Source organism: Temnothorax curvispinosus, unplaced genomic scaffold (genome assembly GCF_003070985.1).
Source record: "Temnothorax curvispinosus isolate PA1 unplaced genomic scaffold, ASM307098v1 QBEX01001101.1, whole genome shotgun sequence".
Lineage (NCBI taxonomy): Eukaryota > Metazoa > Arthropoda > Insecta > Hymenoptera > Formicidae > Temnothorax > Temnothorax curvispinosus.
Genome location: NW_020210881.1, coordinates 19,391 through 41,179, shown reverse-complemented (window position 1 = coordinate 41,179; position 21,789 = coordinate 19,391). Strand labels below are relative to the sequence as shown.

Here is a 21,789-nt window from a genome sequence, read left to right as displayed (position 1 = left end):
AATGCATGGTGTAAAAATAAATAATTAATTAAAATTAAATGAATGATTCACAAACTTTTTCAACTGCACTTCAAAAATCTTCATACGAAATACAAACGATTTCATATAGAGATTCTTTAAAAAAACGTTCATTTTCGGCCAAAAAGTACATACGAATAAATCTGTTGTCATTAACTTTGGCCGGTATTCATAAAAGCCGGTATTTATAGGCCGGTATTCATAGAACGGTATTCAGTCGGTTCTCTATATTTAATACCGTTTTAAGTACAATCTTAAGATGTATCATAATTAGATATCGGAGCCGTAATTAGCATCTTGAGACATTACTTAAGACGGTCTTGAAATAAGAACGGACTACGGATACGGGTCTAAAGAAATTTTAATGCTTTTATCAAACGAATTAATACATAAGAATGCTAAACTAACACTTAAAAATATACTCCAAGAATATTTAAGTATAATAAATTAAAGAATATTCTTAATTCTTTAAAAGAGAACATCTAAAGTTTTAATATTTTAATTTATGTCAATATTATTTTAATTATTTTATTATTATTTAATTTTAGTGGAACTTAAATTTAAGTATTCCTTTTAAATTATAGATTTATTAATATTTATTAATATTTTTCCACCACACCGATAAACAAAACTTTTATGTATTATAGACATTAATTCTTTCGTGATGCCAAGTGCCATTAATTATCAATTAATAACCATGGAACTAATCGCGCCTTCTTATCATTTCAATCATTAGGACATTTAGTTTATAAATAATCGTATAATATAAATCATATATATTATAATATAAGTCATAAAATATAATATTCATTCATTAAATTAAATAATGAATATACAATAATGAATTAAAAATAATAATGAATAAATAATGAATATATATCAGAAGATCGATCATGTATCTTTTCCCCTAGGACGGAAACGTGAAAAGTGAAAAGTTTATCTCTCTCTATTCAACACCAATAGAAAGAGATAGTTACATGAAACTTTCCACGTTTCCGCTTTAGAGAAAAAGTTACGTGATCGCTACCCCAGGTAGCAAAAAATGTGGAACGCTTCACGATTTTGCGTGTCATCCTTGCGCAGGGGCCATGCTAATCTTCTCTGTATCGTTCCAATTTTAGTATATGTACTGCCGAAGCAAGTACATTACTTCGCTCTTACAATAGGGTTTATATATTGAGTAATACAAACAAGTGTACTAACGAGAAATAAAAAGTTACAAGTTTTCGCCGTCTAACGGCGAAATCGGGCACTACTACTTTTAGATTATATTTTATATAATTATTATATATTATAAATATATTTATACGTTAATGTGTTTTCTATATTGTCCTAATTTTATATGTATCGCCGAAGCAAGTACGTTTTCCTCCCCTTTATTTATCTTTGAATTTGGATTATGTGAAAACTTTTCGCCGTCAGTAACTATCGATGATCAAAATTACATGCAATCATGCATTATTGTAATAATCTTTTTTAGATTGCCAAAAAATATATAGGAAACCAAGTCTTGTACTAATATGATAAAAAAATAAAAAATAAATTTTGCAAAATATATTAATACACTTTATTATGATTTCAAAAGCAATTATCTATAAGTGATCCAAATGACAAAAAGTATGAAGTACAAAAATAAATATAATTTGTCACAAAGGTTTTCATGTTGACTCGTGGAGTCTCATAAGTACAGATTGTTCCTAATTACATAATTTTATACATTAATTGTAATGTTATAAAATTTTGATAATAATAACTTTATTGATCTCATTAGTCACAATATATGTTAGGATTACAATTCTAAGTGTTATGGCCACAAAGAAGAAACAACTACTTAGAAATAAGTCGTACTAAATCGAATAAATACAGCAATCGAATAAATACCATTTTCACGATATCGCACCGACAAATAAACTGTTTCTAAGAATGTCATTGTAATACTGAGAATATAGAAAAATGAGATACTCAGCTTAACAAATTTAATATGTGCGACTATCATTTGGTATATTCATCATATGAAAATTAACCCAGTTTATTAATTCCCCAAAAATGCTGTATATACATTAACAATAACATATACATATTGTCAAATCTAATAGAGTACATACATATCCTTTAAAGTTAAGGGAGATTTACTTTTAATACGGTAAGAGAGATGATCGATCATTACACTTGTCATCTGTCTTTCTAATCGTACGATATAGAAACATTCACACATATGCTGTACCGTTATCTCCAATGACACACGAGACGCTGATAAAAAGTCTTTGGTTATACTTTCTTACAGCAAGAATGGCTCGAGATGTTGGTTTTTGACATTTTTTGTTCTAAGGAAATAAATATCTCTGACATTACTCTTACCCCTTTTTCCTTCTCTATCAACTCTCTTCAGTTTCTAGTTATCCAGGAGAAGGCTTTTAGAATAAAATATGCTATAGTCGCGATATACAGAAGCTTGTCTCTCTGCTGACGATGTAGCATGTCTAGTTCGAGTGCCATCACTCTGCGGTTTAATTTACCTACTTGACGACGTAAGTGCTGAACTTCCTCGCTGGGCGGTAGAGACACGTCGAGAGGATTAAAGGGTGTTTGTTCTCTATGTGAGGATACGACACCAAATGAGAAATAAAATATTCTGCAAAATATTCTGTTCTAGTAATGTAAAGAGGTCTCTACCTGACGTGTCTTGTTATCTGTGTCTCTGCATTATATGTTTTAGGTGCTACTTCCATTGGCTTTATGATTTCATCGTCATCTTCAAGAAGCTCCTCTTCATCCACCGCCGGGAAGTAATGATTGTCCAGAGTCAAAATTCTCGGAGGTGTCTGTTGACAACGACAAATATTTAATGACAAACTTATCGACTTGTAAAATTTTTTTTTTAGTATATTTACCTGTACTCTGACTATAGCAGGTTCGGTGCGCATTACAGCATTTTCTAAAACAATCTCTGGCGGTGGTGCCTTGGTACCAACATGCTGCTCTTGTCCTGCAATAGATAAATTTATGTAAGACCATCGCAAACGAGCAAGCGTAATAAAAGATTTCCGTAACAAACGCGAAAGTAGTTTAATCGTTTGAGAATCGTCTCACCGACAACAAGAATCCTTTCTGGCACGTGCATTTCAAGTTTCTCCATAGCAGGTATTTGATTCCACGTAGCTCTATCTGTGATAGCAATATCGTCGTCCGGGTAATCTCCGTTTACACGAATGCTCTTCGGAACTCGCATCCGCGTGTTGATGTCCACAGAAAAGTTTGGATCGTAAAAGTTATCTATTTCCCCATTAAAATGCGTTGGACTGTGCGTCTTTGACATTATAACTGAAATTGCATTTTTATTATGAAGGCAATCGACTACATAACGTTACAAAAATATAAAAGTGCTATGTCACTTTTGACACATTGACATGTTGAAAAACCGTTTATTACAAAAAATAACGGACAAAATAAGTGCGTTTTTTCAAATGGGACTGTTTACAAATTAATATAATGTGCAAATATTGAACCGTAATATACAATGACAATGCGAGGAAGACAATGGTTCTTGCTGACACGTTGACCATAGGCCTGTTCGTTCTAGCTGAACTTCTTGCACGGTGTTCATCTTTCCTCTTTTACTTCTCACGTTGGAAAGAAAAGGAGGAAAGATGAACCGTGCAACAAGTTCGGCTGAAATAGAACAGAACTCATGTCACCTTCATCTCAATTTACAAAAGGACAATTGCTCTCTTTAAATAGGTTAATCAAGTGCAACGAAGAAATATTTCCTTGTCAATAAACACATCTCACGCAGACATAGTCGACGAGACCAGAAGTCAGCGTTTTGCGTAGTCCTTTTCTGTTCTTTCTTTTTTCCCTTATCACTCGCTCATCCGTGGAAAACGTTAGATTCGCGGTTAGGAGTCATTATCGAGGCTCGGGTCGCTCCGAAATTGTCCGGCATTATATTACCATCCGCAAAGCGATCATGAATAGATGCATATTATTAGCGACCAATCGACGAGTGTTGTTACACGAGCATTCCACCGTAAAGAAGAGAATATATATTTACCCTCTCGACACCCTGCGGCTCGTTAGATATAAAACCTTCGCTGTCTGAAGTTCGTTACGAAATTTGACGGGTTGTTGAAGTTGAAATTCGAGAGCATGGAGCACGACATAGAACGGAGCACCGTTCTGCCTGAAATCGTGACGTCGAACGTCGACGAAATTGAACAACGCGCGAAAATCAGGCGTCATTTGAATTTCAACGTCACGTTTTGCAACGCTCCCCGTTTACATCACGTCCAAGCTAAATTATAATATTGACGCAACAGGATACGTTGAAAAGAAAAAAGAAAGGATCAGTAAATATGATTACAATATAGTCATTAATTTTGAAAAAAATTAAATATAGGTAAACACGCTGCGCTGCGGTCTAAAAGTAAGAGCCAATGGCCGCGTTCAGCAGACACAACTGTTGAGTTCGTCTTATCAACACGCTGCGTTGATTGGTTGGTTCTAAAAGTAAGAGCCAATCACGTTCGACTGCTACTGAGCGGCTTGGTCTGCTGAACGCGCCCAATCATATGTTCGATCGCTACTGAGCGGTTTGTTCTGCTGAACGCGCCCAATTCCATTTTAGAACGAACCTCACTCACGACTCAGAACTCGAATGATCTCGAATCGAATTGAATCGCGATATCGCGAGGTTCTCTCGCCGGGGATCGATTCATCTCCCGCCAAAACTCATGGGGTCACTCGAGACTGTCACGGAACGAATGCCTCGTGCGTGCTTGTGTTGATAAACGCGATTTACGGGAAGGATAATGGACGATTCGCAAGGTAGGTAGATCGCCAAGTGATCGAGAGAATAATATGAGACGGCGGTACAATTTCAACCGAGTATCCCATCGCGATAAATGCATTATATTCGTGAACTGCCCTGGACCTTCAATTTGGATACTTACCATATCTTTTGTTTACATGTATTTCTATAAATGATAACTCAGTAGACAAGCATAATTGAGTATATCCTTATAATTTGAGTTTAATTTGAAAGAACAGTTCTTCCATAAATGATATACAGTTAGAATGCGTTGTACCTATATGACATTGTTATTTTATTACGTATGTACAATTAAGATAATCACTGTAGTCTTATCTTGCTGAACAATGTTTTAGCGTCTACGTCCGGCAGGTCCAGGCGTCAGAAGGTCGATAAGACTGGTAGACTCTCGGCTCTGGAAAGACTGAAGGAGGCTCGGAGCGGTGGTAGCAAGCGCAAGTACGAGATTGGAGAGTTAGAAAATGTTTACGACGAAGTGGATGAGAAAGAGTACAGTAACACTGTTCTAAAGCGCCAACGGGACGATTGGATAGTCGACGATGGTATAAAGTTCTCATATTTACTGATTACTTAAAAAATGCTTTATTATTAAATTAGATTTAAGTAGATTACATTGAAAAAATAACTTGCTTAATAGATATATTCTCAGATAGCACAGTGACGTCAAATGACGTATTAATTCCGTCATAATGCCCTCTAACGTCATTAAGACGGCATTATGACGGTATTAATACGTCATTTGACGTCACTGTGCTATCTGGATTATAAGAACATATTTAATTCTGCCTATAAAAAGGTATGTATATATTAAATTTGAATTAAAACGTTGAAGGAGAAAGCGGTTATATTGAAGATGGAAGGGAAGTTTTTGATGATGATCTGGATGAGGAGAGCATCCAAGAAGTGAGAAAACAAAGGCCTAACATGACTGGACCTAGAAAAAGAAGAAAGGAAGATGATAAGAAGAAAGGGGATATTCAAAGTATGATTAGGAATATGCCTTCTAAGAAAGATGCTAATGTAACTCAGATCAAAGATGATGATATTTTGGGAGAATTGCTTAGTGAGATTTCTGCGAGTAAAAAGACAACAAATAGTCCTAAACCAGGAGGCAGCAAGAACAAATTTTGTCATACGATTCACTCTAACATTACGTAAGTCAATGGATTCTGTTTGTACTACTATGTATGCTTTTTTATATCGAGTTTGTAGAAGTCAATTATAAACATATACACATTTATTATAGGCAAACATATCAGTCTTCATCTACAAATCTAAAACCGGTTGATAAAGTGATATCTGAAAAGCCGCAGAAAATCGTGTTGGAATCCAATAATATTACACAAAGTGAAAGCCAGATAATTGAAGATGAAGATGATAGTGTAATATTTGATGCACCGCAGAAGAACATAAGTAAACCAGCAGAATCAAATAATTGTTCAAAAATTAAAGAGTCAAAGCCAGAAGACCAAAGCATAAGAAAACCAGTAGAATCCAATAATATTGAGCAGAATGCAAGTCAGATTATCGAGGAGGAGAATAGCCCTACGGTGGATCTTAGTGAATGTGTCGGAGATGTAAGTTGTCTTATTAGCTTATTTTATTATTTATAAAATAATAAGATAAACGAAGCTATATATGTATATATAAAATATATTGCAGCTATCTACTATAGATTTTGATGATGGAAGCATGGACATGGATTTCTCATCGTCGGCGAAAAACATTATATCTCAGAAAAATGGGATAGATGTACAAAAAGCTGCATGTAAGACTTCTGTCAAAAGTATGAAAATCGGTAATGCCGTTGATCTGACGGAAGTAGCACCGCAACTGATCAAAACAAAAGATGCGGAAAAGGAGGAAGAGGTGTTTAGATTCTATTATCTGGATGCCTACGAAAACCCTTACAAGAATCCTGGAACTGTGTATCTCTTCGGCAAGACTTATGTATCAAGCCACGATACGTACTGTTCGTGTTGCGTTATGGTGAATTCTATACCAAGGAGAATATATGTCTTGCCTAGAAAATATGTATGTATATTTTTTTTAACGTACCTTTACTTTTCTAATCTATTCGATATGAATGTACTGGTACTTCTTAATTATTATTAAATCAAATACAGTTTCTTTTTACGTGAATTGCAGATAAAAAACACCGAATCGCAATTAACCACTATGGAGGACGTGTACAAAGAGTTCGATGAGTATGCCAACAAACTGCATATGACGGAGTTTAAGTTGAAAGAAGTGAAGAAGCATTATGCCTTTGAAAAGGAGGGTACACCGAAAACTTCAGACTACTTGGAAATCAGATATAATGCACGCTATCCGGCAATTGATTCTAATTACTCGGGTCTGGCGATAGAACGTGTCTTTGGCACAACAGTGAATGCATTAGAGTTGTTGCTTATAGAACGAAAAATTAAAGGACCTTGCTGGTTAGACATTAAGAATATATCGCCTACTGCAGGACGAGTTGCGTGGTGTCCACAGATAGTATGTAAACGAATTTATCATATAGCAATAAAAAATAAATTTGATACAGTATATTTTATACTACACAATGCAACAGGTGGTTACTTCGGACATGGACAATATATCGCTGTGTTCCCAAGAAAAACCTAAGCCACCAATGGTGATAGCGACTCTAAACGTGAGGATGTCTTTGAACGCAAAATTGCAGAATGAAGTAGTAATGGTTGCTGTGTTAATTAATCATAAGTACAATGTCGATAAGGAACCACCAAAGCCGCCTTATGATCGTCAATTTTGCTGTAAGTTTGCTTTTGCGTTGCATTATTTATTAATCGTTTCTTTCATTTTTTTTAATAATTAAATTAACATTTTAAAATGGCAATATTTTTTTTATTCTGTAATTTAGAAACAGAAAAAAGATTTTTAGTTGGCTTAGATAACAAGACACTCTTTATTTTATCTTTAAAATACTCTTCGCAGATATTATATTTTTTCATTCGTCTGCCAAAACATTGACAATGTCTTAATGAGGGCTGTGTAATTAATTTGCAATTCTTTACAGTTGTCACACATCCACGAGATACTCCGTGGCCGCGGCAAATTCGTGATGCTTTCCTGAAAGTTCCGAATACCGAAGTAATAAAATGCGAAACTGAAAGCGAGTTACTCGAAGAGTTGTTAACTTTAATGCAGAAAGCGGATCCCGATTTGATAATAGGCTACGACTGCGCATTTCAGTTTGATGTTTTGATGCAGAGAATGTTTACATTAAAAGTATCCAATTGGAACAGAATGGGAAGATTAAAATCAACCACTCCTCCCCTACTTCGGGTAAAATACATAATTCTTAAGTAAATTAAAGTTAAAATAGTAAAATCAGTATGGTATATTTACGTAAAACATTAAAATTATATTTATATAACTGGCATATAAATAAGATAATTTCTTTAACATAAAATAACACATGTAATATTTATACAGGGGAAAATAATCCTTAATCAAGCATTCGTTGGTCGTCCAATTTGTGATATACAAGTTTCGGCGAAGGAATTGAACTTAAAAGTCAGAAGTTATGATCTGCAATCACTCTGCAGTGCAGTAAGTCATACGATACTCGTAATATTGGTATTATGTTGTTTATCCGACCAAACAACTTAATTTTGACAAATATTTAGGTATTAAAGACGAAGGAACACGAATGTAAAGAGATCACGCCAGCGGAAACTCTATTGTTCTTCAATACAGCGGACAAAGTGCTAAATCTAATGCATGTGACGTTAAAAGAAGCAAAATACATTATGACTATAGTGATGGATCTCAACGTTATACCGCTCGCGCTTCAAATCACTTGTTTAGCAGGTACATTTCATTATATTTTTCATTTTATTTATAAAATATAATGATGCAATTATAATTAAATTTTGCGAATTGAATGAATATAGGTAATATTTTATCAAGGACGCTATTAGGCGGAAGAGCGGAGAGAAACGAATATCTGTTGTTACATGCTTTTAATTTGAAAGATTACATAACGCCGGATAAGAAAATTGAAAAGAAGGGGCGAGGCGATGGTGAGATCTCAATATATTTTTATACATTGTCGTTATTACCAAATTATTATGTGTACTAGGTGTGCTAATGCTAGATATATGTTAGATGGCCCGCGTAGGAAAGCTGCGGCGTATGCTGGAGGCCTCGTACTTGATCCGAAGAAAGGTTTCTACGACAAACTTGTACTGCTGATGGACTTCAATTCCTTGTATCCGAGCATTATACAAGAGTACAATTTGTGTTTCACCACCGTGCCCGGTGCGGCGTATGCCGACGTTGAGGTAATTTTCTTACATGCAAACAACATCGTGAAGTAAATATCTCGACTCTCGACTAAAACGTAATTTGCACGGTGCAGCAATTAAATATTCCCGAGTCAAATCTGGAGCCAGGTGTGATCCCGACGGAGATTCACAAATTAGTCAAAAGCAGACAGCAGATCAAGCAACTCATGAAAGCGCCGAATCTATCGCCGGAACAGAAAATGGATTACCATATCAGGCAAATGGCGTTGAAGCTCACGGCCAATTCCATGTATGGATGTTTGGGGGCGACGCATTGTCGATTTTACGCTAAAGGTCTCGCCGCTCTGATAACGGGTAAGACGCGAAATATTGTATATTTAAAACGCCGCTAACATGAAGCATTTACTGTTCTTCAGCCAAGGGTAGGGAGATTCTGGAGGATACGAAGCATTTAGTTGAGAAACTGCAATACGAAGTAATTTATGGCGACACCGATTCTCTGATGATAAATACCAACATTTTGGAATACGATGACGTTTTCTCGATCGGCAGAAAGGTGAGAAGGATATTCCATCGTATAATTTTGTACTAATTCGTATAATTTCCTACATTTATGTTCATTAGCGACATTATAGAACTAAATATTTTCTAGATTATGCGCGAAGTCAACAACCGATACAAGAAAGTTGAATTAGATATCGACGGGGTATTCCGATATCTGTTGCTTTTGCAAAAGAAGAAATACGCTGCAGTTACAATGTCGAAATTACCAAATGGTCAAATACAAATGGCGCAGGAACACAAGGGTCTGGATATTGTGAGGAGAGACTGGTGTCCGTTGGCCTGCGATACTGGAAAGTTAGTAGATATAAGTGCTATAATATATTTTCATACATTAATTTTATTTAATCTATTTAATCTATTTGAATTATCTTGCTTCTTCTTTTTTAGAAAAATTTTGGACATACTTCTCTGCGATCACTCGAGCGAAACGCGTTTGGAACAAGTTGTGCAAATTCTGCAGAACGTTGCGAAAAGTGTAAAGGAGAGAACGGCACCACTGTCATCATTTGTTATCACTAAACAACTGTCGAAAAATCCTGATGCGTATCCAGATAAAAAACAATTGTCTCACGTTATGGTGGCACTCAGACTAAATAAAGCAGGTGGTCGGATGTGGAAAGCCGGTGACACACTGCCATACGTTATATGCGAGGTTTCTTTTCATTTTACAATTTTAATTTGCAAATTTTTCGAATAAATTATAGAAATATAAAAATATCTGCGAAAAGATGGCAGAAATGAAGATTATTTTAACATTAGGATGGAACCGATGCAAGCGCGACGGAACGAGCGTATCACATTGACGAAGTGAAGAATAATGAGAAATTAAAGGTGGACGTTAATTACTATCTACTAAGTCAAATATTCCCTGTAGTGTTGCGAATCTGCGACCCAATCGAGGGTATCGACGACGTCTTCTTAGCCAACAATTTAGGTATCTCAGAGTTACTGTAGACTCTACAAATGGAATAATGCATGATTTTATGTGCCAATTTGTCCGCCAGGTTTACAATATGTTTACAAGCCGAAGACGATAGCTTGCGAGGCAACTCTGAACTTACCGCTGGCTATTAACGATGACAGGTTCAATAATTGTCTTCCTTTGACATTTAAATGTAAAAACGAGCGATGTAATACCGAAATAATAATTAAGGATACTGTTACAGAATTTGTAAGTGCCTCTGTTTCTCGCTTCTTTTTATAATTCTTTTTCTTTTACAATCTTATCATATTTTATCATATCTTCTCAATTAACATTTTTTGTGATGGTTATATTGTTCAATATTTATGTTATTTTTTGCAGCATTCTGGTCGCCAATTAACACTTAGCATGTGTCCCAATCAGGACTGTAAATTACCACCCTGGAAGTACGCAAACGTGATACAGAATGTAATTCAACTTGCCATGAGAAAAGCAATTAGCAAGTATTATAGTGGCTGGTTGGAATGCGAAAATCCACTTTGTTCCAACAGAACGAGACGATTGCCGTTAGATTTCACGAAAAAGTTTCCAGATTGTTCAGTGTGCAAGGACGTTTCCATGAGTCGAGTTGTAAGTTGGTTTATTGAATCAGTTTCACATATATTTTTATTTTGAAACTATACAATATATATACACTTTTGTACGTTTTCAGTATTCTGGAACAGATCTGTACAATCAATTGTACTATTACCATAAAATGTTCGACATTACTCAACCAGCTTACAAACGTAATAATCTCTTTTGCCGCATATTATATTACAATATTTAGAGAAACATAAGAATAAGCGTTTCAATTTGTTTTCAGATCTGTTATCTCAATGTCCACGGGATATGATAGCCGCGTACAACACACTGAAAGAAGCAATTGACAGACAATTGAAGCGAAACAAATTCTCATGTGTAAATATCACAGGAATATTCAGCAACGCCGGTACCAATCCCGCGGGAATGTTTGTCAGTGCCGGTTCGCAAGAGGATTTCGACGAACTGGGGGATCTGTCCGACGACACGGATAAAGAAGTTTAATGAGAAACATGCCAATCAGCTAAGGAATAAGATACAAATGAAACACAAAAGATTGCGATTAAGGAAATTTTACGAATTAAGTTATTTTTAAAGTAAGATGATTTCGTCCACGAAATCCGTGTCACACGTGATAAACCAACAGAAGGATGTACTACGTCACATATGGCGGTAATCCGAACTTCTCTGGTTGAAACTTCTCGAGGCTGTCCAAGACCAGGGTCGCTTCGCTCGTATAACGTTTGGGAAGCATCGGGTCCGGCACCATAACGACCTGCATGCCAGCGTTAAGTGCTGCTTTCACGCCGTTCGGCGCATCCTCGAAGACCAGGCACTAAAAAGAAATTTGCTGTCTTGAACACTGTAGATAATTGACTCTTAGATTTCAATCAGCTTTGAAATTACAAGTCTGAATGATGCTTAACCGAAATGATATTCTATAAGCTACGCTTGATGATTAAACGACCGTATCCGAAAGTCACGTTACCTTCGAAGGATCCGGATTGTCGGGGAAACGCTTGGCAGCTACGAGAAATATGTCAGGTTCCGGTTTTCCGCGCGCGATTTCGGGATCCGAGCCACCGAGCACTCTGTGATGAAAGAGCTCAAAAAGATCGTGCCAATGCCTCGTTTTCAACTCGTAGTTCTCTCGATCCGAGCCCGTGGCTAACGCAATCGGAATGTTGTTCTCTTTCAGGTGCATCAGTAACCGAACGGCGCCTATTAACACAGTGCACAACGGATTGTATAATTTGTATCAGGAAACCAATCAGAATTACGTAACAACTTAGTCCGATATCAGTGATGTGTTACGATGTTAGAGCATTACCTGGCATGGGATTGGTATGCGGAAACAACTCCTGATAGATTCCAGTAATCTCTTGCCTGAATTCGTCCGATGTTAATGGTAATTCCAACATTTTAACTATGTATCCGGCAACGTCCTTGCTCTTGAAACCCATTATTTGCGCCTTGTGCTCCCACGTGAACTCCTTGCCATAACGATTGGTGATACGGTTGAAAGCCTTGGTGTACAGATATTCTGTATCTGAAGTAAAAGACAGACAATAAGGACGAATCGAATGGTCAGAAAGATATCTGACCGGCCGTCTCGATACCTTACCAAGCAATAAACCGTCCATATCGAAGATGCAGTGCGTGACTGTGTTATATGCGTCGACGGACATTTTGCAGTTTTAAATCCTGGGTCAAAACTTGAAAATCCAGTGTCTTGAGCGCAACGACTGCAATGAGATGAAGCAGCGACGATAAACGAAAAGATGATGCTGCAAAACGTATTATTACGTCAACTGCCTTGATTCACCATCATTCATCTATTACTTATCTATCACCTGTTATTCGCTTGTTAATGCATTTTTCCTTCTTCGTCATGTTAACATCTGGATTACCAAAATTGGTATTTTATATAATAAGACAATTGTTTGATTTCAAGTTTTATAATGAAGGAAACGAAAGCGAAGTATATTTTTTAATGTGCTATAATTCCTTCGAGAACGGTTATTGTAAGTTGTAAAAGATGTATTCAACAAAATAAGAGCGTTTGTTTTTAATATCGCAGAGAATATTAAGGCTGTTCTTGATCTATCATACACATATTTATATTAATTTTTGGGGAAATAACAGTATATTCTATAGCATTTATTATCATGTAGCATATAGGATGAGCAAAATGTTTTGATATAGAACTGTATGATGTTTTCATGATAAATGTACAAAGGTTTTATAATAAAAGGTATATAAATATATAACAAGGTATATCATTTTTCATAATAAAAAATATTGTAAGTCGGAATAAAGAAAATATTTATTGCAGGTAATTGCCATGTAAGACACAGAAAAAACAAAATTTAGAAACATTTGACTATAATTATGTCAACTACTATTATTAGTAAGGAATATTGATTTTTAGAGGCTTCTAGTTTAAGAGAAAAGTTCTTGAAGTAACAAGTGATAAGTACGAGTACGTTCGAGACACCCTATATATATCGTTTTTTTTATATCGACCGCAAGCTGAGAGGAAGAAGGGGAGGAATGAGAATGAAACGGTTCGATGCAAACTTCACGTGGGTATTGCGCGTGCAAATTCTGATGCACTTGTTGTTCCATGCCTCAATCTTCATAATTTACCTTTAGAACGTATAAATAAGAAGCGTGATCAGTCAATCCTTTAGCCTTTCGAGCGAAGAAAGAGCGCAGGAGAGAGAGAGAGAGAGAGATCTCTCGACAGATCAAACGGAGTTGCAAGTAGTACCGAGATTATCGGGTTATCCCGGCAATGGTGAGAGAAGGAGCTTTACTATCCAGTTCTACCTGACGTCTCGATTCGCACGTGACATCGCGAATCCTGAATCACAGTAATCACACCGGCTGCTTTTGCCGCTGAAACTGGCCGAAACCGGCTGCAAACGCACTACTTATGAATGTTTCGTCGCTACTGTTGGCTGTCACGGGTCTGACGGCCGGTCACCCCAGATGATCCGCGCCGCTTCGTCGGCGAGCTTGCGCAACGGAATCCTCACTTGCCGCGTGCCGCGTGCAATCGGATCGGAGGAAACGTGTCTCGTGCCCGGCCGTTCTAGACTGGAGGATGATCTTATCCTAGTAAGTAGTGTAGACGGATAAAAATCACGGATAATCAATGATTTTTATCCATCTACACTACTCGCACTAGGATGAGCCGCGAGTAGGATCATCCTCCAGTCTAGAACGGGCATCTGGAATACACGATCTGTCACGATCTTCGGTTTTGGATGCAAATGACACCGAGATGAATTTTCTTTGGATGACCTCGACCAAACTCCGATTAACTAATGTAGTAATCAAGTGATCCTTGAGACTGTTTTGTTCATACGAATAGAATTAATTAACTTGTTGTCGTTTGTGACATATATATGGAGAAATAGATTAGATTATAAGAACGACGATTATGTAATGCAGGAATATTATTGTTATGAGTAATGTTGTCGATTGAATTAGGGAGGACTTCGAAGAAACTCCAATTAAACGGCGATTAATTCAACCGACGGAATTACTTGTTAAATTTCACTTGTAAATTATTTCACAATTTGCCGAATCTATTGTATGTCGCGTATGTATTAAACAACAAAAAATTAATTAGTCTATCGTCTATCCATTAACAAAATAATAGTATTCCAGGTAGCAGAGTGACGTCAAATGACGTATTAATTCTGTCTTAATACGTGTCTAACGTCATTAAAAGACGTCTTTAGATGTCATCTTGCTACCTGGGATAGGTATAATATTGCTTGACAAGTTAATCGCCGATTAAGTTACTCGGAGTTTAGTCGAAATCGTCTTTAATTGAGTTGATTGAAGTTTGAAGAATTCTTTAGGAAGACATCTTCTCGCGCAGCAGCATATTTTATTTTCTTTTTGTAGTTTGATGGACGTCCGCACCCAGAAGCAGATATTTTCTCTTGCGATCGAAAGAATTGCTCCGGAGGTGAATGCAAGTCACGAGCATCCTATTTCCGCGGGAAGGACCAATAATACAAAAGACAATTCGTCGCTGCTGCGAGTCGAGGCGCGGAATGATTCTTCTTGATTAATGAATCTCTACTCTGCAGGATTACAGCGTACTACGATTTTCAGGGTTTTAATTAGATTGATAAGATTGATGAAACTCAAAAGATTCAAAAACGAGAGCCGTTAGCAATGGAAGTTCGACCAGGATTTAAAATAACGTAATAGACGATTTGAAATTAATAACGTATAAAGATAATCAAATTATTTTCCACTCGATTGATTTTATTCATTTATTACATTATAAATTATAGGTTTAGAGACTTTAATGAGCAAGAAGACGCTTATAGCTATTTCAACATTGACTTTTTGAAGAAAGAGATTCCGGAGATTCCTAAGAGAAGGAAGAGAGACGAAATGCGACGAAATGATTCCGGAGACTTTCCGCCGAGGATCGAGAATCAACTTGTGGAGCGTGGTGACGCATGCGCGAGTCGCTCCGTTTTTTGTAACTGTATACGTGGTGCCCGCCGCACACAGGCCGCACAATAACGTCGTGGTTACACCGTGTGTTTGAGGGTAAACGAAAGAAAAAGTGTCCTTGGTGCCGACACGTCGAATTTATCATGACGAGACCCGACAGTTCGTCGAGTGGCAACGTACGCTTTGCGTGAAACGCACAACGGTGATCATGGATCAGCTGGTTATCTTGGTATCGCTGATGCACCTGGTATTCAGCCCGTTTACGAAAGTCGAGGAGAGCTTCAACCTGCAGGCGATGCACGATATCCTCTATCACGGTGCCAATTTAACGGAGGTAATGACTGAAACATTAAACGACAATCGGGTTGTCCGACTCGATGGAGGACACCGAGTTGCTCGACGATCGTTGTCCGTCCCGGCCGACTGTCGTGATCGAGCAGCCAGCACGTAAAAAGTGCCGCATTATATATTTAGTACCAGAGTGGTACGCGTATTTATAAACTCGCGATCAGCTGATGCCGCCCCTAATTCATTTATAATGCATTAACCGACAAATTCTTATTTTTTTGAGCTTTATTTAAATACTGTGCCTTTTCTGCTATGAATATCTCTAGTAAACACCTGATCTGTATACATAGTTTGCGTATGTACGTACGATTCGACAGAGAAAAAGGTTGAAGATCTTTTTAATACCTTGTATTTATAAATAAAAAATGTTCAGATAGGTTAACGTAGATCAGCTTTGTCTTTAGGTCTGAGAGACAAAATAAAGATATACTTTTATTGCAAGCCAGATCACTCGGATATAATTTCCCGCTTAGCGTCACAAAACATTTTTAATTAACAAATCAAATTTTTGTTATTTTTCTAGTATGATCATCATGAATTTCCTGGAGTCGTGCCACGTTCTTTTTTGGGGCCTATTGTCATATCTGGTCTTGCCTCACCATTGGTGGCAGGTATTAATTACCTGAAGTTCAATAAATTTTTTGCTCAGTATGTGGGTAAGTAATTTTTAGGTATAATAATAATTTCACATATTTTGGTAAAATAAAGAATTTAACATTAGTTTTTTTTTATTTTTAGTAAGAGCAATATTGGGATTATTGGTAATAAGTACATTGAAGTTATACAGGCACGCTTTACAAAGAATCTTTGGGCTGCAGTTCGCAAGGTGGTTTGTGCTCATAACTGTGTCGCAGTATCATTTTATATACTATCTTAGTCGTCCACTGCCAAATATAATGGCTATGCCTTTAGGTAATAAAGTAAAACTCTTTATATATGTATATGTATGCATTTTTGATAATTGAAGAGCTTATATTTCAGTGCTTTAAATTTTAAAATGTTTTAACTCATATAATTTCACATTATTTATATTATTAATTACACGTGTTCTTTTTAATTAATGGGACTGATATTGTAGTATTAGTGGCCTTATTTGGATGGCTGAGGCAAAAGCATGTGTTGTTTATCTGGTCGTCGGCTGCAGCAATAATAATATTCAGAGCAGAACTCGCCGTACTTTTGGGATTATTCCTTTTATACGATATAGCGAGCCAGAAACTTTCTATACAAAGGTATTTACATATTATGTCATGGACCATTGATTCCTAATATGGCTGTAAGATTACAAACAGAGATGATTAAAATCATCAAGGGGTCTTCTGCAAAACTGCACAGATTTGTAAGCTTTTAAGTCAAATCTCTAAATGTTATGTGTATTAAATACATTAACATGAAAGTATCTTTGGATCTTCATCGAGACGAAAGACCGATTACAGTTTTATATCATTAAAAAATATCTATCTTTTATACGATTCCTTTCCAAATTACTTTGCTTACAATAATGTTTTATAATAATTTTTAGACTACTTAAAATTGCGGTTCCAGCTGGTGTATTGTTCTTAGCCCTTACTATTACTATAGATTCGATATTTTGGAGACGGTTAGTGTGGCCAGAAGGCGAAGTGTTTTATTTCAACACTATTCTTAATAAGAGCAGCGAATGGGGCGTATCCTTTTCAGACACAACAAACTTTTCCGTTAAGGATTCTCAATATCTCGGATGGTAAATCTTGGATTGTAAAGTCAGAAAAAATTGTTTTCGATCTATCAAATAACGAAATATGATTGGTTACTTACAGCACTTTTTCAAATTTCTGGTCATAATATGTGGCCACCTACCATAAATTCTCAAACATGCACTTTTAATTGAGATATTGGAGATCCTTGAACAGATATTTGTAATCTTTCAATATATAAATCAGTACGTAAATGAACTTGACATATGAATAGACATCACCATTTTTATGGTACTTTTATTCAGCATTGCCGAGAGGTCTAGCATTTTCATATTTTCTAATTCCCTTTGGGATGATCTGGGATGCTAGAGTTCGCCAGCTTACTGTTCCAGCTATCATATTCATCCTAATATTTTCATTTTTACCACACAAGGAATTGAGATTCATAATATACGTATTTCCACTGTTGAATATTGGCGCAGCTGCTGCTTGCCACAGAATGTAAGTATATGTTTCATTTTAATTATAGTTTGATTAATTTTCCATCAGTAATTCTAATTTACCAAAATAATTGTTTAAAATGTATTTATAATTGTAAGAATTACAAAATTACAATTATTATTATTATTATTATGCTTTCTGTTCTTAAGATATAAAGAAAAATCTATATTTTTTCAATAATTAAATATATATATTTTTTGTTCCTTTATCAATAAAATACTCTAGAATTTAATTATAGAGATCAGATTATAGCTGCTGATGGCGAATTAATAAGCTTCCGATTATGAATCTTTATAATTATATATAATGTAATAATTTAAAAACTATTTCTTGTTGGAAATTAGATGGGAAAACAAAACAAAAACGTGGTCGAATGGTTTTCTAGCGATATTAGTCTTTGGTCATCTTGTATTGAATGCTATATTCTCCATGTTTCTACTATGCGTGGCTAGCTCTAATTATCCTGGAGGATTGGCAATCGCTAAGTTACACAGACTTGAGAGAGACTCAATCGAACCAGTACATGTGCATATTGATGTGTTTGCCGCACAAACCGGGGTATCAAGATTTACACAGACCAATGCTTCTTGGATGTAAGTTATTTTGCCTGTAACAAGTTCCTTACTGTCTGCGTCATGGTACTTTTTAATAGAAAAAACACTTATTACAGTTATTCAAAACAAGAGAACCTCACTACCGATGATCCTGAAATGCTACAGTTTACTCATCTCTTGGTGGAAGCAAGAAGCAAGTATTCTCCGAATATAAAGCCCTATCTAAGAACTCATGATATTATTGATTCTACCGATGGATTTTCGCATATAACATTAAATCACAACATGCTACCGCTTATTACTATTAGGATTAGAACGAAGCCATGTATATTTATTATGAAAAGAAAATCGAATATCAAATATGATCCTAATAAAGCAAAATCAAGGTCTTCTGTAAAGATGGATTTTGGAAACCAGGTAAATGATACAGAAAACATGAAATTGAACACGTCACTTGAAGAGGAAGTAGTTGACAAACTTGTGGAGTCAATAGAAAAACTTGAGAAGGTCGAAGAAACTATTGAGCCAAATTTTTCAGATATCGAAGTTGAAACTGAAAATGATACAATGGAGAAAAAAGTAGAAATGTTTAATGATTTGCCAGACGATAACGTGACATCTATGGAAAGTACTACATGGGAAGATGTTTCTGATATCAGTGATGTAAAACCTGATGAAAAAACGAAGATTGAAGAAGAAAATATCATTAAGGGAAAATCTAAAAACGGTGTAAATCTACGTCCAGAAACTCAAGGTGTTAAGGAAACTGTTAAAAAAATGATTCAAGAAAAGAAGCTAGAAACCAAACAGAGAAGAGAAGTCAACGATGAACAAAAAAATATAGAACTTTCAATAAAACCAATGAAGAAGAAAGGAGTAACAGCGGAGATGGTAAAAGGGATAGAAATATTGAAACAGGAGTTAAAAGAACCATCACTTACAGATAAAACATCAACAATGAGAGAAGAACCTAAGATCGTGAAAGAGCATATGAAAGATGATGAATTTAGTATACAGAAGCCAGTTGTTACACAAAAGAAAGGTAAAATCAAGTTAATAAAATCAGGTAATCTAGAACAAACTGAAGATACAGTGGAAGAAGAAAATGAAATTGTAGATATAAAAGTAGATGCGAGAAAGATTGCAAAGTCGCAAGATAAAATTGACGTAGAGTTATCTGAGACAGAAGTTGTACAAGAAGAGGATAAAGAAGAAAATGCCAAGATACCCAAATCAATAAATGTAAGAGAAAGCATAAGGAATATAATAAATCAGTTTAAGGAATTTGAGAAAGATTTCATACATGATGATACTGATACAATGGCATCAACAAATGATACAAAACGTATGGAGAGCGATTCGCACATAGCGGAGGAAATGGATTATTCTGTGGAAAGTAATGGTCAACTGATGGTAAAAGATGCTAGAGAAAGTCTTAAGGAAATAATAGATCAATTTAAGTACATTAAGCACGAATTAACCTCGGAGGAAGACGATCAATTCGATGAAATCGCAGCTAAATATATGGAACGGCCAATCGCTGAGACATTATTACAATTCAGCGAAGCTCTAAAGGTTTTAATACAACGAAGAAAAAAGACATCACCGAAGGAACGTGCAGCCAACATGCATAATAACAAATATATATCAGAAAATCATAGAAAATCGATTGCAGAGGAAACCAATGTAAATCCAAATAATATAAATATTAGTGGAAAAGAAAGTTCACAGAAAAATAGCAAAATTAGAGATGAATTATAAGAAACTTTATTAAATAATGTTTCATAAGTAACTATTAAATGTTACTAGCGGAACAAGTGTGTAATATTGTAACATAATGTAAATACGTTTTTCTGTGATATAAAAAAATATTGTATTTTTTAATATGTAATATGCTCGCGCTATCAATATGGAAAGTATAAAATTGACTTTTCCATACTCATGTACGATATTTACGATAGCTTGAAAATAGTTTGAAGGGGAAATACTGTACAATTTTGCATACTACACTCATATCAAATATGATTGAATTTTCACGGAGCGCAAAATTACTAATATAATTACGCCTGAATATTAATCTATGTACAGCAAGAATATACCTTATAGTCATTTTTTGACTTTATTTATAATTACATTTTTATTTGTTACGTCTTAAATTATAATTACGGACATGTAAATACGTCCACAAGTTGTAAACATTAAACTGATATGAGCTGTTGCCTGTTTACGTCGACTTTTGCATTTAGTGTTGCTTATTTTGAACATAGAAGTTTCCAATTTTGATAAGCCGCATCTCGCTTGTAGCAAATCAAAAATTAAATTTAAAATGATATAAATTATCAATCTCCAAGTTCCACGAAATTCATTATACAATATTTAACAGACTGATGGAATAATATCGACATCTGCAGCGTATAATTGAGTGCCTTATTAAATCTCTTCCAAAATTAGGACCGGTATTAAATATAAATAATGTACGTAAATGCATGACATATGTAATCGTGTGTATGTTTGTATGCGTGCGTAATATACCAGATGTATTGATGTTTTACATAAAGTGAAATTGTTTAATATTCTGGCTTATACAAGTCGATTCCCGAATAAAATACCTGTACTTTCAAGAGGTACGTTTCGACACGCGCAAAATTAAAATCTTGTCAAGAACTCCTTAATTGTGTAGATTGATTGGAGCGTGTTAAACAAGACCAAAGCTAGCGTGATGTTAAACAGTATTTTATCGCGCATGCCACCCTTTAAGTAGACCGGAAGCCCGTCGTCGCACTAGTGAGATAAACGATGCGTGTATTAACATGCAATTTTTATGTCGAGCTTTTTAGACTGTTTGGAATTATTATTATGTATACCTGCATCTTTGCTTGCTTCAATTTAAATTTCTCGAACGCTTTGTTGCACTCTGCAAGCGGTTGATTTGTGCCGAACGATCTTCGTAATATTGGAGCACTGTACATGCGTTGTATCTAAATCGAGTTAAATTGAGTTCTTAATGAGAAAACATTCTTTTCTCAAAATGCAA

At 35.6% G+C, this 21,789-nt stretch overlaps 4 protein-coding genes and 1 non-coding gene across 8 annotated transcripts; 2 read left to right on the top strand and 3 right to left on the bottom strand.

Annotated features, from left to right (window-relative positions):
* Positions 1–1,056: 1,056 nt before the first annotated feature.
* Positions 1,057–1,163, bottom strand: LOC112460055. Its single transcript, XR_003041399.1, has one exon. It is a non-coding gene; the product is annotated as a U6 spliceosomal RNA (small nuclear RNA).
* A 590-nt stretch (positions 1,164–1,753) lies between these two features.
* On the bottom strand, positions 1,754–4,172 carry LOC112460038 (transport and Golgi organization protein 11). Of its 3 annotated transcripts, none has more exons than XM_025024477.1 (5): positions 4,070–4,172; positions 3,109–3,339; positions 2,910–3,004; positions 2,692–2,840; positions 1,754–2,611 (listed from the first exon to the last, which is right to left on the bottom strand). In XM_025024477.1, the coding sequence occupies exons 2-5, from the start codon at positions 3,332–3,334 to the stop codon at positions 2,404–2,406; spliced, it is 678 nt and encodes a 225-aa protein (XP_024880245.1). In that variant the 5' UTR covers positions 3,335–3,339; positions 4,070–4,172; the 3' UTR covers positions 1,754–2,403. The 3 variants fall into 3 exon arrangements, with proteins under 3 accessions (XP_024880245.1, XP_024880237.1, XP_024880254.1); XM_025024469.1 differs by lacking the exon at positions 4,070–4,172 and adding an exon at positions 3,808–4,052; XM_025024486.1 differs by lacking the exon at positions 4,070–4,172 and adding an exon at positions 3,814–4,052.
* A 587-nt stretch (positions 4,173–4,759) lies between these two features.
* Positions 4,760–11,714, top strand: LOC112459989 (DNA polymerase alpha catalytic subunit). Its single transcript, XM_025024395.1, has 21 exons — positions 4,760–4,842; positions 5,182–5,388; positions 5,679–6,000; positions 6,093–6,423; positions 6,509–6,880; positions 6,995–7,345; positions 7,422–7,623; positions 7,887–8,155; positions 8,306–8,422; positions 8,500–8,683; positions 8,767–8,895; positions 8,981–9,156; positions 9,234–9,474; positions 9,537–9,676; positions 9,773–9,978; positions 10,072–10,336; positions 10,444–10,618; positions 10,689–10,855; positions 10,988–11,236; positions 11,319–11,394; positions 11,472–11,714. The coding sequence occupies exons 1-21, from the start codon at positions 4,827–4,829 to the stop codon at positions 11,690–11,692; spliced, it is 4,416 nt and encodes a 1,471-aa protein (XP_024880163.1). The 5' UTR covers positions 4,760–4,826; the 3' UTR covers positions 11,693–11,714.
* Positions 11,691–14,299, bottom strand: LOC112460030 (pseudouridine-5'-phosphatase-like). Of its 2 annotated transcripts, none has more exons than XM_025024448.1 (5): positions 13,838–14,299; positions 12,813–12,975; positions 12,519–12,737; positions 12,177–12,409; positions 11,691–12,023 (listed from the first exon to the last, which is right to left on the bottom strand). In XM_025024448.1, the coding sequence occupies exons 2-5, from the start codon at positions 12,874–12,876 to the stop codon at positions 11,844–11,846; spliced, it is 696 nt and encodes a 231-aa protein (XP_024880216.1). In that variant the 5' UTR covers positions 12,877–12,975; positions 13,838–14,299; the 3' UTR covers positions 11,691–11,843. The 2 variants fall into 2 exon arrangements, with proteins under 2 accessions (XP_024880216.1, XP_024880223.1); XM_025024455.1 differs by having other exon boundaries at positions 12,813–12,933.
* A 1,226-nt stretch (positions 14,300–15,525) lies between these two features.
* Positions 15,526–21,328, top strand: LOC112460000 (probable Dol-P-Man:Man(7)GlcNAc(2)-PP-Dol alpha-1,6-mannosyltransferase). The gene is made up of 8 exons (XM_025024406.1): positions 15,526–16,010; positions 16,548–16,680; positions 16,763–16,936; positions 17,103–17,256; positions 17,547–17,691; positions 17,975–18,201; positions 18,546–18,794; positions 18,872–21,328. Exons 1-8 carry the CDS (start codon positions 15,885–15,887, stop codon positions 20,514–20,516), a joined length of 2,853 nt encoding a protein of 950 aa, XP_024880174.1. The 5' UTR covers positions 15,526–15,884; the 3' UTR covers positions 20,517–21,328.
* The last annotated feature ends 461 nt before the right edge of the window (positions 21,329–21,789 follow it).

What these genes read in the sequence shown, in the direction of transcription:
- LOC112460038 (XM_025024477.1), bottom strand. Translation starts at nt 3,334, where the DNA reads ATGTCAAAGACGCACAGTCCAACGCATTTTAATGGGGAAATAGATAAC. An exon ending in AGAAAGGATTCTTGTTGTCG is followed by an intron (nt 3,005 to 3,108) that starts GTGAGACGATTC and finishes TATCTATTGCAG; the next exon opens with GACAAGAGCAGCATGTTGGT. An exon ending in CAGATAACAAGACACGTCAG is followed by an intron (nt 2,612 to 2,691) that starts GTAGAGACCTCT and finishes ATCCTCACATAG; the next exon opens with AGAACAAACACCCTTTAATC.
- LOC112459989 (XM_025024395.1), top strand. An exon ending in TTTTCTCGATCGGCAGAAAG is followed by an intron (nt 9,677 to 9,772) that starts GTGAGAAGGATA and finishes AATATTTTCTAG; the next exon opens with ATTATGCGCGAAGTCAACAA. An exon ending in AGGATACTGTTACAGAATTT is followed by an intron (nt 10,856 to 10,987) that starts GTAAGTGCCTCT and finishes TATTTTTTGCAG; the next exon opens with CATTCTGGTCGCCAATTAAC.
- LOC112460030 (XM_025024448.1), bottom strand. Translation starts at nt 12,876, where the DNA reads ATGTCCGTCGACGCATATAACACAGTCACGCACTGCATCTTCGATATG. An exon ending in GCATACCAATCCCATGCCAG is followed by an intron (nt 12,410 to 12,518) that starts GTAATGCTCTAA and finishes CTGTGTTAATAG; the next exon opens with GCGCCGTTCGGTTACTGATG. An exon ending in ACAATCCGGATCCTTCGAAG is followed by an intron (nt 12,024 to 12,176) that starts GTAACGTGACTT and finishes ATTTCTTTTTAG; the next exon opens with TGCCTGGTCTTCGAGGATGC.
- LOC112460000 (XM_025024406.1), top strand. Translation starts at nt 15,885, where the DNA reads ATGGATCAGCTGGTTATCTTGGTATCGCTGATGCACCTGGTATTCAGC. An exon ending in CAGAAACTTTCTATACAAAG is followed by an intron (nt 17,257 to 17,546) that starts GTATTTACATAT and finishes AATAATTTTTAG; the next exon opens with ACTACTTAAAATTGCGGTTC. An exon ending in GCTGCTGCTTGCCACAGAAT is followed by an intron (nt 18,202 to 18,545) that starts GTAAGTATATGT and finishes GTTGGAAATTAG; the next exon opens with ATGGGAAAACAAAACAAAAA.